Raw genomic sequence first — 19,073 nt, forward strand, 5'->3', positions numbered from 1 at the left:
ACACAAGAGAGTGTTTCTACAAAATATTTGATTTAATATTATAAATTGTTTAATTTTTTATCCGTATTGAACATAAATAGTTATTTTACTGTGCACAAAATGTTTTGGAAATCGTCATGGTTTTTAGGTGTATTACCAGATTTTAACAGATAGCTGAAAAGCGAAACCAGATTTTTGTGAGATCAGCCACACCATTCATGAACACAGCACGATTGGGGGCCACGATTTCTTCAGTCGAGATTTAATGCACTGAATGATTCTTGATGAGCCTTCATTCTAGGAAAACCTGGGGCTTACTATCATCCTAGAATATAAGGGAAATCGACCTCTTTAGAAGTGAAATCTTTGTTCGCAGAGGCATCATTTTAGATGAATACATACCACTACATATCTTCGATGCAAGCATTGTGACCGCATAGCGTTATATGGGTGATTATTTGTGAAACGTACGTGAGGCTTTTCTAGGAACTATTGGAAAAGGCTCCGCGTAGATGGTATAGTGGTTAGGGGAGCCTGCTACGGTACCGAAGGGCCTGGGTTCGAATCCTGGAGAAGACATGGATGTTTGTATAGTGTCGGTGTGGCATGGCAACACTCTAAATATGCGTCGAGCCGAAAGTCCTCTCGTATGCTCGTATGGATTGGCGGAAGGAGAAAGAGGTGGGAGACCCCCGGATGCCCCCGGCTGCCCTACCTCAAAATTGGGTAGGAAAATAGAAATTTATCTCTCTTTGGAGCAGGCTGTGGTCACCATTGTTCCATGTAATATGGACAAGGCCTTATTTTTACGTACGTTAAGATCAGACTGAGTTCAACTGGTGGACGATTTTCTAGAGGAAGAGAGTATTTGCCAGCGAAATTGCCAGACTTAAATCCAATACAGTATGTTTGGACTCTTTTAGTGAGAACGTCTTTGCACGACGTCAACACCTTTCAAGTCATTAAAATTCTTCGGTTTCAGGAGAATGGGATTTTTTGCTCAAGCTATGATCAACAGCCATATTTGTATTCTTATAGGCCATTGTGAATTACGCAAAGCTAAGCTGAGTCGTCAAACGTTTTATTAGCGGATAGGATCAATATGGAAATATCAGTTGTCTCACTTTGGCAGCTTTTGGATTCATTTATATATCGTTAAGACTCTTGATTATTCTATAATATTATAATTGATTGTCTCATAATATTGGGCATCTGTGTACAAAGTTTCATTGCAATTAAGCAATTATTTTAATAGAGATATAGCACTATTTGCGTTTGGACACTAGTTTGGATGTTATTTTAATTACTGAAGTTTTGATGTTGAAAGATTTCGACAGAACGATTATTTTTCCGTAGTTTAAGAAGGTTAGACTAGTATTTAGTTCAAGCCAAATTATACTCAGTTTGAAGATGAATGCAAATTTTAATATTAATGGGTCTGAAAGACAGTGAATTTCGTTCTTCTACAATTTTTAAGTAATTATTTGGTATATGCTTCAGCACCTGTACTGTGAAGTGTTTGTGAGTTTACTCGAAACAGCATAAGAATATCCAAAATCGGTTAGTAATCATGCTTTGTTTGCTCTAGTAGAGTTGCAACTAAAATGGATAACACGAGTTCATGATCATTTTTTACTTTAATATTCATGTGTGTTTGCTGAGCAGGGAAAATTACAGTTAGACTATTTAAAATCAATATTTTATTCTCATCAATGACTAATCAAAAGGGCACATTTTTAACGTTGATTTAATTCGATACTTCGTAAATTAGTTCGCATCGGCTGTGTTAAATATTAAATTTCTGTCAATTTTTGGGAGGTTTATTCTGTCTATTAATTTATTTTTCAGTCGGTATCAAGCATTCAAGTTTCAAATCACAATTGTGAAACTTTGTGAATTGCGCATAAATAATTCGACTTATTCACACAGTTCACTAATTTCAGACAATTATTAAAATAGCTTCTACAAAGTAATATCAGCAAATTAATCGTCCTATCGATCTTAAAGAAAGAGCACAATTTATCTGCCATAATTGCAAGTGGTAGAAGCTTGATTTCATCCTTCAGATTCATTTGTCTACTTCTTTATCCTATTATCAACTTGAAGGATTAAATATCGCCTGAGCGAGAAAGATCTGGGATTTGAAACTTGCTAAAAGCAATGAAATTCCAATTTCGGACACAAAGAGTCGCATTACGTTTACAAGAGCCAAATTCTTTTCCTATGAGGTTTCAAAGCCAATCATAGTTTGGAAATGAGTTGGAGCTCAATTTGCCACTAGGACTATAAATGCTAAAATATGGACTTGTTACAATAAATAATTAGAAGCTTTGAAAAGCAATATGACTTATTTGAGCATCAATTATTTCCCATTTTATTTAAATATCGCTGGAAGTAATCAAATAAAGAACAAATAATTAGTTTCTAATAGCTTATAGATAACTCAAGCCAAAGATCTTAACTTTAAATTATAGCAGTTGGATATGACAGCGATTATTTAACAAAGAGCAATGAGGTAATGTGCCCATTAAAGTGGGTGGTCTGATAATTATTTCAAAATTACTTCTGACTAACAATTGGGAATATCAAAAGACAAATCTTTAGACGTGTCTTCTTAATTTCATACATACATAAAATGGAACAATAATTCAGCAGTTTGAACAAACTTAGTGCTCGATTAACATTATAAATTCATTAAATAAGGAACTTCACCAAGAATATTAAATTTCTATACAAGCATACATTTTGGTTCTTACGTTTAACTACAGATAGCAGGAACTTGGAGGATAATGAATTCTTTAAGCATTCTCGGATAGAGCCACTAATGTACTGGACAACAATCCGTAAAACATTCTTAGTATTTAATCTGGCTCGAAACAATTCGAGAAATTTGCACAATATTTTAGAATAAACAAAATCGCCTCTGTAAAGTAAAAGCATCTTAATTTTAAATACGCAAAATATATATACTTTATAGAGACATTAGGCATTTTTTGGAAGCAAGCAAGATGAAAAATTAGCAATCGTCTTCCCCGGGAATCGAACCACGGACCTCTGGAATACCGGCCCAGCGTGCAGAACCACAACACCACGAAGGACGCTAGGAAAGTGGGAGAAATACCTTATACACTTTTTAAAGGGAGACTAGGGTTTTAGGGGACCTAGTCACCAAATCCTGGGTGTAGAGAATCATCATCCACATCCCTTTTAGTTCGGGCGCCACTGTAGAGACATAATGTATTTTTTGGAAGCAAGCAAGATAAAAAATTAGCAATTGCCTTCGCCGGGAATCGAACCACGGACCTCTGAAATACCGGCCCAGAGTGCAGAACCACTACACCACGAAGGACGCTAGGAAAGTGGGAGAAATACCTTATAACTTAACACAGTAGTTGCAATAGTTTCTTTTTGGTATACTTCAATCGTTGCTATTCTAGCCTCGTTTTAGATGAAAATTATATTGCTGTACATTATGCAATTTCAAATAGGCATGTTTGTTCATCGACATGACTTAAGGTATTTTTCTGTTTTACGAATTGTTGTTCAGTACATTAATGGCTCTATCCGAGAATGCTTAAAGAATTCATCATCCTGCAAGTTCTTGCTACCTAAAGGCAAACGTAAGAACCAAAATGTATGCTTTCATAGAAATTTAATATTGTAGAGACATTAGGTATTTTTTTGGGAAGAGAGCAAGATGAAAAATATACAACGATTTCGCCGGGAATCGAACCACGTACCTCTAGAATACGCGTCCAGCATGCAGGCCACCACACCTGGAGAAATACCTTATAGTGTATTGTTCTATGAGAAGACTATGACTATTAGCTCTTACAGTGTAAAGGGCTAGATTTGGGCATATAATATCTCTTCATATTTAGTAAAAAAGTTTTAAGTAATCTTTGATTTATATTATAAAGTTTAGTTATTTGATTAAGGCAAAACACAGGAGAATCATATGCCTAAGGGAAAAGATGCTTACATGAAAGATTCTGTAATGAAAACGAACTCCTATTCTACTATACCATTGCACATGAGGCAGAGCACGAAAGTTCCCATCCAGCCTATTTGCGTAATTAGAACTCGGGATGACTGGGTTCAGAAGTTTTACTGCTCGGCCTCTGGTAAGCATAATAATAAAATGTTAGAGAGTGGAAAGGAGCATTGATCAAACTGGTTCGCATAATTTTTCACATATTGCTTAATGCTGAATTAGATCAATAAGGGTACCAGGTTTATCATGTTTAGATTCTTGAGAGTGCACCCACTAAATGGAATGAACATGATATGCCTGTCTTTCAAAAGTTATCTTACCATTGTTGGAGTTGAAGATGGATCCTCTGGTCGGAAATCAAACTGGGCATGATGTCTTGTTACTCCTTCCGTATAACTGTGGAAGTCATAGGTCATGATATTAATGAAATCCAAATCCCTAAAAGGAATTCAGTATCAAACATTAGGAAAACTGGAAAACTACACTTTGGAATAAACAAAACAATAAAAAATTTTGACGGCCTTTTCTCGAAAAAATTTTAGATGTCTCTTGCTTTGTACTCTGTCTGTTTTTAGACACATTTGAAGCAGTAATTTACACTCAAATTAAGTGGGCATCAAAAGTAAAGGATAATGACAGAAGTAAATGTTAGACATATCTGTAGCAGTAATTTACACTTAAATTAAATGTTCATGAAAATTAAAGAATAATGATAGAAATAAAAAGTAACTGATACATAATTCAAAATTATTAATAGAAATTTGTACAAAAGCATTAGTTAACATAAATTACAATGTTTGGCAATTGGTTATTCGCAAAATATTGAAATTAAAACCAAATTCATGGAAATTTGTTGGAAAATGATAGAAAAATGAATATCTAAATAAAATGAATATATCCATATCTCACATCTTGATTTCATAGACTTTACCAAAATTGTTGATTAAGTCTTACGAAATAGCACGCCACTCTTCTGAAAGTGCACTCTCCGGATGCTAGAGAGTCCTGGGAGGAATTTGGAGCATATAAATTCGGCGCTCTAAGGCAACCCACACATTTTCAGTCGTGTTCAAGTCGGGGAGTAAGCTGACCAATCCATTTGAGTGATAATTTCTGTTTGCAAGTATTCTGACACCACAAATGTTCGATGAGGCTGAGAATTGTCATCCGTTAACAAAACGTCTGGGCCAACAGCACCCCTAAACAATCTGACATGGATTTCCAATACTTTGTCCACATATCTCCGAGCGGTTACATAACGTCCTTAAAATATATGCATCTTGGTGCCGCCATTTGTTCTGACTCCTCCCCAAACAACTACACTGCGGCCCCGAAACGGATATTTCATAGACAAGGAAAGGCAAACTGCGTATTCCTTCATCTCTCCAGATCAAAAAACGTCTAGAATCACTGTTCAGACTATATTTGGACGTAAAGAGTACTCGGTCCTCACTCGTCTTGCTTCTACTGAACATAACGATGGCACCAGTTTAAACGGGCTCCTATGGAAATTGGAGGGAGTGGGACACAAACCATCGGTTTTTATCGCATACAGTCCAATCTCGTTAAGCCTTCGTGCAGCAGTGTCAGCAGTGTTGAGTTCCCGTGGATGCCCGAAGGTCTAAAACCAAATTTCTTGTAGTCGCTTCGAGGTTTCTTTGAGCCGACAACTCGGTCTTCTGATGTAGTTGTTGTTCTTGGATGGCCTTGATCAGGCTATCTATCAACTGATCCAGTGTTTGAAAAACTGCTCCAAACTCTTGATATGATACTTTGAGAGATATTCAAGTCTTCGACCACCTCCATTTGTACTTGACGTTCCTCGATTCTACCAGTTATTCGCCACTTTTTAACTTCATTTAAATGATGCCTTTAAGCCATAACTACTAAATACTGATCACTCTTAGAAACCACATTCACTTTAAACAACCTACAGACCAAAATTCCAGCATGCGCCCTCTACGCACTACATTGTCAGTCATCGAATTTGCATATTTCCGGCGCTAACCTAAGCGAGGAAGTGAAATTTTGTGTTGAATTGTACTTAATTAACAGAAATAGTTACGGCACTGGGCACTTTTGCAATATTAACTTAGTTAGAATATTGTTTCTTACTATCCCTTAATTTTGATGACAAGTGTATATTAGCAAATTAAATTTTGCAGCAGAAACTCTGATTTTTTAACAACCAGTTTTTAAATCCTTTAGTTAGAGCAAGCTTAAATTTTTCTTTAAAAAATGGGGCAAAAGCAACTAAAGAATTAGATGTCTTTCTTTATACTTATTCTATTTGTCTTTGAGTAGAATTTATAACAATAATTTATGTCTGCAAATGAATTCTCCAACGGAAATCTTTATTATCTAAATTTCCGGGTTTTACAGTTAATGAAATAGAAGCAAACATAACACTAGGGTGGTGGGATTCAAATTTTAAGCTATACATGTCATCGTCCGATTAATCGAGCGTTATAAACGTTCAGGCGTTATTAGAAAAGTGATACACCGCGAAAGAGATTCGGCGTCAAAGTAAAGATATTTGCTCAGTTTAGTAAGTATAAGAATGAGTTATAAGAATTAAATAAAGTTTAAGTTAATTAAATGCGAATTGTAAGAATTATATGCGTAATATTTTGGCTCACCAATGGGCCGAGCGGTAAAATCGCTGAACACTGGTAGTTCTGAGTTCAATTTCAGGGGAACGAGGTGGCTGTATGGGCGTTTTCGTGTTTTTCCTCATATGTAACGTACACTGGTGTGCAAAAATTAAGGACGAAGTCGAAAAATTAGCATATCAGCTGAACGAAGAGGCAGAGCGGACAGAAAGACCAATCAGGAGATTAAGTAAGGTGATGTACGGTAGCACATGCGCAGATATGCAGGTAGACGTAATGGGGGAGTGTCTGAGTAGTATAAAGCATGTTGTCGGTGTAAGATCAGTATTTCTGGCAAAGAGATTGCACGCCGTATAGCAGTTAAAATCACACCGAGTTGCTGCCTCAGCGAGAAATGGCGAATAATCAATCTGTTCGGAATTGCTCACAGCATCGTTTCACGACTTTGGAGACAATTTCAAACTACAGCTATCCGGGGGATAAGTAGTGGTCGTCCACGAGGAACCACACCCGCAGATGACCGGCATGTTGCCTTACAGGCCAGAAGAAACAGGCGGCGGACAGCGGGAGAACTCGCTAGACACACGACACAGGCGACTGGATGACCGATATCGCGTTTTACCTTGGCCAGAAGACTGCACGGTGGTGGTCTGTTTGCACGACGCCCTGTACGGTGTGTACATCTAACGCCTGCCCATCGGAGAAGGCGTTCTCTGTGGTGCCGGGAACACCGGAATTGGAGAGACAGATTCAGTCTGAGTAGCGATTCTCATCGCATACTCATCTGGAGAGAGCGGGGAAGCCGCAATCATCCCTGGAACATCATTGAAAGGGACAGGTATGGAGGTGGCGGTGTTCTCGTTTGGGGAGGCATCATGCTTGGTAGTCGTACAGACCTTCACATCTTCGACGCAGGTTCAGTCAACGGGACCCGTTATTGTAACAAGATTCTTCTTCCATATGTGCGTCTTTTTAGAAGCGCTATGGGTTCGCAGTTCCTTTTCATGGACGACAATGCACCATGTCATCGCACAGTAGCTGCCGAACAGCTCTTAGAGAGTGAGGATATTGAACGTATGGATTGGCCGGCACGATCTCCGGATCTCAATCCCATCGAGCATGTATGGGATTTTCTAGGCAGATGCTTGACAGCTCGTACCTTACCACCAGTAACGATTCCGGAGCTTCGATTGGCGCTGCAAGACGAATGGGCAGGAATGCCTCAACAACTCTTTGACACCCTCATTCTCAGCATGGGCAGACGCTGTGAAACCTGCCTAGCAGTCAGGGGAGATCATATCCCCTATTAAAGACCGGATGTTTCTTGCTGGACACCCATCACAGGGATGTTTCGGCCTTCAGTCGCATTGCGCTCCATGCTACTTTTTCAATAAAGCTTCTTTTTATCCCTCTGATTTCTCTTTTAGTAAGTATTGCTTACATTACTCATGTCCTTACGTATTGGGGATCTTACGGTATTAAATGTGTTGATTTGGAAAGCTTTTGTACAAAATTATATTGAAAAAACCGTCTCGTCCTTAATTTTTGCACACCAGTGTATATACGAGCCAGTTTCAATGAGAAAGTTCTCCAGGAAGACATCTCTTCCCTCAGGCAGATAGCTGTAGCATGCTTTGTCATAGTAAACTAAACCAAACTATATGTGTTATAAGCGTTATGTAAGCGACGTATAAGCGTTGTATGTGTTATAAGCGTCATTAATAAGATTGAAATATTTAGAGAAATTTGCGAAAATATTAGCTTTCTTAGGACTCAGTGACACAATGCTCGAGTAAGGCTGGAGACTAATATCCCTCTGATGTTAAAACATTTCATTTGCTACATTATTGAAAAAAAAAAGCATTAATTGCTTCGACTCATTTCAAAAATTATTATGATAATATTTGGGTATTTAAGATTTGCATGCAGAGAAGCCTACCTTAAAGTTTAGTAAAATAAGCGCAAACCTGAAAGATATTGAAATTCTGCTTATAACAGTTTTATCTTATATCTGTATTCTTAATAATTGTGAGTTTGAATCAGTCTCGGAAAAAAAAATGCGAGTCTGAAATAAGTAATTTCCACCAACACAAGATGTATAAAAATATTGGTACCTATCCAAATGTTCCAATAAATCTTTTGAAGTTCAAGCTTTATATTCAGTTAGAGACCAGAACTAGACAACTTCTTCCAACGTAGTAACAATGCTGGTTCAAAGCGAGCCACAGAGTGGTGTCAAAATTGTGAGTATCACATACTACTAGTTTTAAAATCCTGAAGTAACTTTGATTAGTATTATTTTACAAATTGCCAAAAACAAAGTAATTTTAAAAGGAATTATTGCATTTATTGTATATAATCTTATGGTGTCAATTATTAGAACGTCTAGATGGCAAGTGAAATATCCACAGTTCAAATCCCCTCGGCGTCACAATTAATTTCAGACGTGTGCTGTCTCCAAAAGTATTACATATCTCTACAAGTGGGTGCGGCCTAAAATACGGTGCGCAATAATTCGTCATCACCTGAAATTTGGTAGAATGGGTGTCATATTTCTTTTCAGTCACCTCTCAAGCAGAAAGAATATAAGAAACTGTAACACTCTCCGTGCGCACTCTTGTGGCATAAATGGTTCTGCAATTTTTCAAACCGTATTTGCATGAATATTAACATTTTCTACTGTACCAAAGCAAAAGTTGAAATTCTTGAGAACACAATGATGAACAATGAACACATACTGAAAGGGATCAGAATAATTTTTTTGACAGAAGTTATTAGCTTATAAAAAAATGATTTGGTTAGAGGAGTTAAAATTTTTGAAATTTGGAGTAACGAGTTTTTTATGAAATGCTTCCCGTCCAAAAATTATAGGAAATTAATCGAGTTGAAATGTAGTTTATAATCATATAAACCAGGGCTGCTTAAACGTTTTTCAGTCGTGAACACTTTTTATCACTGAGAATTGTTTCGCGAAACCAGATATTAAAGATAAAATAAAAATGTAAAAAAAATCCTCCCATAAATAATTTACTTTTTTGTAAACAATACACATATAAAGAAAGTAGTTTTAGAGTTTATTTTAAGCGAGCAAAAATTAAAGAAAATTCTAATGAGACAGTGTTTGGTTTCTGCTGCATAACAAATTAAATGTTGGTGGTATATTTGACACTGCTGGACATAAAGCATCTTTAACATGTTTCAACGTTGAACGACATTAGATTTTAATTAGCGTTAAAGCTGAAAACGTATTTTCATAAAATATGTAGCGCTGAATCAGAGGAGAACATTTATAATGCCATTTCAGAAATAGTGAGAAATCTAGTTCTAACTCCGACTTAGAATTCATCAAGAACTTTTGTAAAGTTTTTAAGTTTGAATTGCTAGATAGCTTTACAATTTCCTTTTGCACGTTATATAACAGGTAATTAATCTCATTAATATCAATTAATGTAATGCCTTTAAAACTCTAATCACATGAATGTCAATTAATACAATTTCTTGAAAAGGCTTATGAATACAGTTTATTTAAAATCAACTATCGAATTGAATTTTCGCGACCCCAAAATTTCGATTTGCAACTCCATTTGGGGTTGTGACCCATAGTTTAAGAAACCCTGGTATAAACAAAAATATGAAAAATCCCAGAAAAGTATATATACTTCCTCAAGGAAGTTTAAACTGCAGATTCCTGTTAATTTCTTTTATTTACTGTTTTCCAGTGAAATGCGTTATCATGGTTTCTCACATGCATGAGGTAAATGCAAACTGTTTATATTTGGAGTTCTTTTCAAGTGTGCGTACATCGTAAGATAGTGCTTTTACCCAAACAGCTCTTTTGATCAAATGCAAATAACATTCTTTTATGCTTTAATATGATTAAATGGATACCTTTCTAACTTAAAAAAGGAAACATTCATTCTTTTAAATTAAAAGTTATTGATTTTTGACATTATGTGTGTTGATAAACAACTTTACTTGTCAAAAATGGTTTTTAAATGAATCGTAAACTCTATGTACACTTGAAATTATTTTGCGGGATTTTAGTTTGTTAAAATAACATTGTATTTAGTCTAATAAAACTTTCCTGATATATATTGTGGCATGTTGTTTCTTGAACTATAAATAGGTTCTGCTTCTTTAATTCAGGAACATTTGCGAGAGGCTCTAGGAAAAATAATTAAATATTCCTCGATTAGTTAGAACTGAATGTCCCAGCATCCGTTCTGACGGTACAACCAAATTAGCAAATGGAAATTTCTTGGCAGCTAGCCATAAGAAACTAATGCTTCTAATGTTCCTCTCAGAAGATTATCTTCAACAAGAACGGGGACTAGTAAATAATTTACCAAAACTATGGCTTCTAATGGATAGAGAAGTATTTATGTCTTACAGAGACATTATTCCGTAGTAAGCCATTTCTTCTAAATCCTCTTAAAATATAAACAGTTTTCCATCAGATGGGATTATTTGCTACTCTGGGATTAAAGCTTAGAATTTTATAGCATTTCCGAAAAAGTAACCGACACGAAAATTTCTTCTTTAATAGCTTCTTTTATTTGTTTCTACTTATCAAACAAAGTACAGATTTTTAACTCTCTAAAGTATTTCATACGAGTTGACATTTGCTGTCCAAAAGAATACTTCGTACTAGAAGAAATAATTTCTAAAAACCACGAGAACTTCTGCAAGAAGTTTTGTGGAACTTTTTCAGATTTTAAAAATAATTTTTATTTTTATTGCTTTGTTATTTCAGTATGATTTGCAAATTCCTCAAATGTTTGAGATTTAAGTCTACTGCTAGGAATGGTTTTGTTACAGGAAAGTTTTTAGAAGTTCCAATTAAATTTGGTTATTTTGTAGCGGTGATTTCGGTTTAGGCAGACGAGTTTCTCCTTTTTCGGACTTGAATTTCAACCAAATTTCTCTTCTAAACTTAAACCACTGCTTTGTATATAACCCTTTTACTTTTTTTTTTGGGGGGGGGTGGGGGGTGGATGAAACATTTGATGCTCAGGAAGGACTCAACATACGAAACAACGCGTTAGTGAAACTGTACAACACGCGGAAGGATGTTTTCATATCTGGCTAACTGAGCTATAGAAAACACTTTTCTAACTAACATTTGTTTCCCTACAAGGTTCGCATAAAATGTTAAGTTTGTTAAATTTAACTAAGATGTATTACAGGACTAGCGTAGTTTGAAAGACTACCTTATTTTATCAGGAAAACATAATGAAGACAAAGCAAATTATTTAACATATATTTATCAATTCTGGTAATTTTCTTTGAAAAATTATGTATTGTATTAGTCCGGAAACGTTTGAATACAGGTAATTAAAAATAAAAAAGTATTCAATATTGCATAATTTATCTACCGGTTATTGTTTTTACATTTCATAAAAAACGTTGGTTTACAGGTTGCATGACCTGAAAAGATACAATTATACAGCATTAGCCCAAAATGTATTAGGGACCTTAATAATTTTAAGATATTTTTAAAAGGAGTAGTCAGGTATAAAAATGTTTATCTACATACAATTACGAATTTCGTTTTATTATCATTATCATTATTATTATTATTTTATCCCTTTATTATTTATTTATTCTTTTTATTATCTATTTATTATTAAATTATTACAAGTTGGAAAATCCAAAGCTAACGAACAACTCAACTTTTAGCATATTTTTATTATTTTTTTAAAACAAACTTTGTTAATATTATGAAGGTTCTTTGTTTTAGTGGTGGTAGTTTCATTGTGGTACTGAGCTAGCTAGTTGATAATTTTGAAAACTAAAGTAGTTCTTATAAGAAAAGCTGAAATGTAAAGATCTTAATGTTCAGCAACGATATAAAATCTTCTTGTAAATAAGCAATCAAAACCCCAAATTGAGGCTGTTAAATTCTTAATTATTCACAGCATGTTGTATAATATACTTTGGAAAGTTTAAAAACACAGGTCTACACTTAAATAGAACTTAGTGGAAAAAAGTAATATCGAAACGTAACGATCGAGCTGTGTTTAAAAATCAGTAAGAAATCGAAAAAAACAATTGATGAGCTTGCTGCAGAAGCAAAAGAGAAAACTTAATGTCCTAATTATTGCTAAAACTGTGAGAAGGGACTTGTAACATTTGGTCAGAAAGATTACCAATCTAGAAAGAAGCAGTGACTGTCTGAAAAAAAAAATGAGATTAAATGGGCTTTATCGCACGAAAAGGTTTTAGCGGAAGAACGGTTAATCATTTCCTTTTCTGGCAAATCATAATTTTAAGGAAGCTTTGTTTTGCTTCTGTTTATATAACAAAAATAATCTTCCAAATTTTAAGATATTTTTAAAAGTAGTAGTCAGTTATAACAAAAATAATCTTTCAAAGAAAAAATGCTTTCTGGTTACAAACTAGACTTTTAAAAATGTATCATTTTCTGTTTTACATTTATGTGTTTGGTATAACCAGTGAATCCTATATGAGACGAAAATGAGGTAAAGAATACACTACAGAGAGTGTAGTCCTCATTATAAAACATGGAGGAGGCTGTACTATAATCTGGGAGCGCATGGCGACTAGTACTGGAAGCAAAATATACATTTGTTGGGGAAGGCCACATGAATAACCAAAATACATCAATGTTCTAGAAACGATTCTAAGGACATCTCGTTTGTAAATTATTCAGTGATACAAATATGGATTGCTTCAAAGTTCATCAAGATATCTTTGAAGATTGTTATCATCAAGATAACAAGATAACATGCCAAAATCAGCGATTTTCAATGCAGTGGACTTTTCGTAATAACACTGATGTTTCAAACTGGCCACCATAGTTCTCAGATCATAGCATGATAGAACATTTGAGAGGTCTTTCAAAGAGAAAGTAATGCCATTATTCAATAACATTTAAAACTTAAGAATCTTAAGATACTCTTAATAATGCACCTGAGGAACTTCGAAACGGCATAAATTCAGAAAAGCGTCTTAAGCTAGTGGCCAGTATGCCGAGGAAATCTGGTGTTGTAATTAAAGCTAAGGATGGAAACGTCAAATATTAAAACTGGGAATAAATATTGCTTATAATCAGTGATAAGAAGTTTGCTTTTTACTTATAATAAATGCAATATTAAAGGATGCCTGATACTTTTCGCCGAAAACTGTATTCAGACCATTTTTAAGCACCTAGTAAGAAGGTAGTAAAACCATAAAATATAAACTATGTTTTCATCTCAAATAATATTGTATTATATTATTGAAAGGTAAAATTACATTAACAAACTTCGTAGTTCATACTGAAATAATAATAAGAAAATTTTTGTTAGCTCAGTAAATAAGAAAACTGTTTAAAAAATTTTCCGCATTGTAAAACGTAAATGTTTGGAGCTTCAATAGAAATTTATTTCTTTCATTTTTTTCATCAAAAAAAAAAAAAAAAAAAGAAATTATCGACTAAAAGAAAAGGAATTAATTTAATTTAGGTAGGAATTCTTGGTTTGAAGTTTTTCAAAGCAAATCTCCTATATTCTTTTTAATTATGCAAGCAAAAGGAAAAAGAATAAAAAAAGTCTGGGAAAAAAAAAGAATCATTTCTTCCTCAGAACTTTTCACATGTGTAAGTTATTGGAGTAAAAAGTTTCCGAAATAAAAAGGAAAAGTGAAAATTTCTTCATATCTTTAAAGGCCTCAACAACTGAGAAGAATATTAAAAAGAGAATTTTATTTTGCATCGTGCTCCAATTATATTTTTCTCGAGGACAGGTCAAATTTTATACCTACTTTCGTTTTAGCCATATATTTCCTGTGTTTTAGAAAAGCCCATAAATTTCTTCCTTTTCTAGCGTCTAAAGTATAAATTACGAAGGAACTGTAAATATACAAAGAGGAATGCAAATAATAGTTCGCATATTTTTTAAAATGGCGCAAAGGAATTTAGGATTTTTATTTCTGCACATACAGAGTTTCTACGGAAACGCGTTTCGTATTTTTAGAGAAGTCGGAAGTAGAAATAACATGTGACGTCATTTGAATAATCATATCATAGCTTTTTTACTAGAGACCCATTTTTTACAATTTTATACAGGTGTAATGCAGAGTATTACGTTTTGGGAAGTAGGAGTACAAAAAATTAACTACGCTTTCTTCTGGAGTCAAAACATGAATCTTTCAGTATTACTGGTTGGACCTGCTAATCATTTACACTAGGACAGCATGCACAAGAGAAGTTGATAAATGCCCACATTGTTCCCACTTAAAGGGCAGCTGGAGAGGCAGGAGATCAGGAGCATGTACAAGATTTATTGAAGGAGAAGCATTACAAAAATATTTAATAATTTGATAAAATTATCCATATTTCAACATTTAACTAACTGGATAAATTAAACTAGATAAATTAACTAAATGGATAAATTAAAAAATAAGGTATAAAATAAAATTACTGCATACATTTCTGCTCATTACAATTGTTTTGCAATGAAAAAGTTCTGAAATATTAAAGAAATATTATTAAAAAGCTATAAATTTTATGTAAATAAAAAAATGAATCATATTCAAAGTATTTGTTATTTTGTAATAAAATGAATTATTTTCGCATTTCGAAGTACAGTGCAAAGTATTAAGACGATTTTTATAATTTGTTATTTCTTAAAATAAGTAGTAATAAAAATTTACTTTTGCTTGTTAGTATGGAAAGCTCAGAGAAACGAGAATTTCTCGAGCAATTAGAACAAATGACAAATACTTTCTAGCGCTGATGGTATTTGAGGATATCGGCGTTTTTACAGTGATGTCTTTCATGGTAAATTTCAGGAGGGAAAATTTTCCTGTTTATGGTGTACACAAGAAAACATGTAGGTAATCAGTGTTACCAGCTTGTTTCAGTAGAATTCTAAAAGTAGAAAGAAATTAAATATTAAATAATTTCATTCATTTAGTTTGTAGATATTTCAGTTTTTTAGCCCAAAACGGTTGTTAGTCTCGAAACGCGACTTTGCGTTGTTTCCCTTTCATGCACTGTTTGACCTTTCACTCAACTTTTTATTCTACAAACAAAATTTAAGATATTTATCATCTAAATTTAATCTGTCTGTCACTGATGAACAAACTAATCTATTTAAAAGAAATAGACGCAGTTATTAACAATATTTTTTTCTTTTATATCTGTTTCAGTTTGTAGAGTTCTTCGTTTTGTAATTCTAAGTTAATGTTGGAAGTAAAGAATCTTAAGAACTGATAAGCGAATAATCGCTTAAGTTCGTGTGACAAGAAACAACAAGATAGAAGGGTAACTAACCCTTTATTATTTCAATAAGATTTAACAAAACTCCGCCTGGGAGTGAACAATCAAAGCCGACACTTGGGCTTGAACTTAAAAGACAAAATATTAAACTAAAACTAAGATTAACTAAAGAAATATAGCCGAAGCTATCAAGATTCAAATCGAGTTGGCCCCTTAACTTATTTGACTACGAAGCTTAGTAAGGGCCTGAGTACGGCCGAGCGTAATAACAGCTTTGAGAAAGAGAGTGACCAAAAAGGCAGACAAGCGTAAATCAGAAACTCTGATTCTCTCTGACTCTGTAAATAACTTCGTGGTTTAAATACCGCTCCTCATTAAATATTCAGCAAAATTCCAAAACTACGTTCTGGCCGGAAGTAGTAAGTTGAAGGTAAGAATTTGACAGGAAAGGAACTTAAAATTTAACTGTTAATAAAATTAACATAATCCTTACATATTAAATAAAAATGCATTTAATTCATGACATATCAAATTAAAGCTTTAAACATTTTAATAGAATTACGTTATATATATTTTTTTCACGTATATATTTTCACTTTAATGCGTCATTTCGCTTTTAATTCTGCCATTCGACAAAACGTAATATGTTATTTTTTCACATTTAATATATCTCTTGTTACAAGGTAAAGAAAAACGCTCTTGCCGTTTTGGACAATCAAGAAAAAGGTCATAGAACAAATAATAATCACCACTAATCCTCAAAGTAATCAACATCGGCATATATTGCTTTTTGTTAACGAGTGGCTAGCTGTGCCTTGCCATCGCGGTAAAAGTTAGGAGTCTTGGAGGCAAAGCAGTCCTTGAGGGCCTTTTTGAAGTCGGGCCGCTTGTTGAAGGATTTTGCACGAAGATGGTTGTCCATGGAATGAAAAAGGTGGTAGTCTGTTGGCGCGAGATCTGAGGAATATATGGTGGATGAGGTAGTGTCTCCCAGCCCAGTCGCTGGATGGTGTCCCTGGCCTCAATCACTCGCTGTGTGAGTACCAAAGCAACGTTCTTTGAAGTACCGAAGCAACGCGCTTTTATACTCTTTGCCAATCCCGCACTCCCATTCTAACCACTTCATTGCCAGGTTTGGGTGAATATTTTTATGTTGGGGTTCATTCTTCCAATGTCATATCAGAAACGGCAAGAACGTTTTTGGTTATCTTGTAATTAACAAAATGAACTATTTTAAGTAATGTATGCAATTCTTAAAAATAGTTGTTTTACTTTTGAATTTGATTGATTTAAATAAAAGTGCATAATTCAAGATACATCTAATTAAAAATATTAAATATTTTTATAGAATTACATATTTTGCTTTACTTTTTAAATGTATAGAAGGTATATGACGTACCCATGTTAGTTTAAATGCATATGCATTTAATATCCTATAAAATGTTTTGCTATATATTCTGCGCTATGTCTATTGGTAATTCCTACTGATAAGCCATACTAAACTTCAAAAGAGCCCTTTTAGGCCATTGTTAAAATCTGAACTCTTCCATATTCTTAATGGTTTTTCTTTGCATGCCTTAGGAGGCAAAATACTGCTGTTTATGGTACACGTGAGCAAATATCTAGCCAGCCAAGTGTAGTTGGACCATTTCGTTAAAATTCTAATGGAAGACAGAAATTAAGTGTGTAGTTTTTTCATCTATTTAGTTACTATTTGGCAGATACACGGGTCTAAATGTTGAGCATAATTCGTAAAATATGGAAGAACGAGAGTAAATGTTGAGTAAATTTTTCAGAATAATTGTCTGAAGGTGAAAAAAATGTGCATACGCAATATTTCAGTCGACATCGGCATGCGCAGAACATGTGCGCACGTCAGGAAGAGTATAAAACTGTTTCACGTGCCATACGGAGATCAAGCAGGTTATGTGCAATTGGGCTAATGAGCGAGTTAAATGTTCAAAAAGGCTGCAAAATGGCATAGACTCCAGATGGACACGTTTTTGAGCGGCAGAATTATTGGAATGCTGGAACGTAGACGATCTTAAGCCAAAGTGTGTCGAATTCTGAATGTGCCTCAGTGTGTGATCTCAAGACTGTGGCAGAGATTGCAAAGTACGGGAGATGGTACTCGACGACCAGTACATGAGTAACAACAATTCGTCAAGACTGATATTTGGAAATAACTACGTGGCGTCAGAGAAACAATTTGTGCCAGAGACCTCGGTTTAGGGCTCACAGCTGCCAAAGGAGTACGAATTCCGAAGCATACTGTTTATAGGAGATTCTATCATGCTGGTCTGTATGTTAGATGATCAGCTGTAGGCATTCCTTTAGCGTCTGCGCATAAACGCGCTTGTCTAAACTGAAACACTAGCACTGGAGTTTGCAAGAGTGGACCAGTGTGATGTTCATTGACGAGTGCCGGTTTATTCTGAACACTGATTTTGGTCGGATAACGAATTGGAGAGAACTTAAAGCTCGTTTTCACCCAAGAAACATCACAGAAAGACATCATTTTCCTTCCAAGAGAGTCATGGTGTGGGTAGGCATAGTATTGGATGACCACACAGACTTCCACATCTTTGACACGAGGTCTGCTACTGCTAAATGTTTGACAGATGTAGTCCTTGAGCCTTATATTAGCCTGTTTCGAGATGCTATCGGTCCTGGATTCATATTCATGTATGATAACGCATCTTGTCACTGTGCGATCCTGGTCGATAACTTCTTTGAAAGGGAAAATATCCAGCGTTTGCAGAAGCCCGCTCACTCTCTTAATCTTAATCTTATTGAGCATGTATATGATATGCTCAGGAGATAAAATGCAACCCTTCCGTATCCACCAAACACCATTTCAGAACTGAAAAGAGCTCTCTTTTAATGCTTGGAAATGTATGAGGCCACAATTCCTCCACACACTCATAACAAATATGGGAAATCATTGTGCAGCATGCATGGCTAACAGAGGCGAACATACACCTTATTAAACTCCCAAGAAAGCTTTTTATTTTAACGTTTTCCTTTAAAGTACAAACTATTAGTTTCTAGTGTTTTCTTTCATATTGCTTCTTTGCATAACAAAAGTGATTAATATCCTTCTTTCGCATTGTTTTCTTATGGTATAACCATATTATACTCATATGTCACGTTTCCCTCCATGTTGACTTACATTTCCTTAAATATTCACATAAATATCAATTATGCCTAACTTTTTGAACACCAGTACATATGTAATATAATGGTTCAGAACGTATAGGCAAAT

The 19,073-nt window shown here is 34.6% G+C and overlaps 1 protein-coding gene across 1 annotated transcript in view; it reads right to left on the reverse strand.

Moving 5' to 3' along the window:
* LOC118197536 (chitinase-3-like protein 1) overlaps window positions 1–19,073 on the reverse strand; it is a 42,948-nt gene that overhangs the window by 13,614 nt on the left and 10,261 nt on the right. Inside the window, exon 5 of the mRNA XM_035369053.2 lies at window positions 4,294–4,411. Within this exon, the coding sequence (XP_035224944.1) occupies window positions 4,294–4,411 (118 nt within the window). The remainder of the gene's footprint in view (window positions 1–4,293; window positions 4,412–19,073) is intronic.

This window comes from Stegodyphus dumicola, chromosome 2 (assembly GCF_044657685.1).
Source record: "Stegodyphus dumicola isolate Sdum_Otavi_A_Nest chromosome 2, ASM4465768v1".
In the NCBI taxonomy this organism is placed as follows: domain Eukaryota; kingdom Metazoa; phylum Arthropoda; class Arachnida; order Araneae; family Eresidae; genus Stegodyphus; species Stegodyphus dumicola.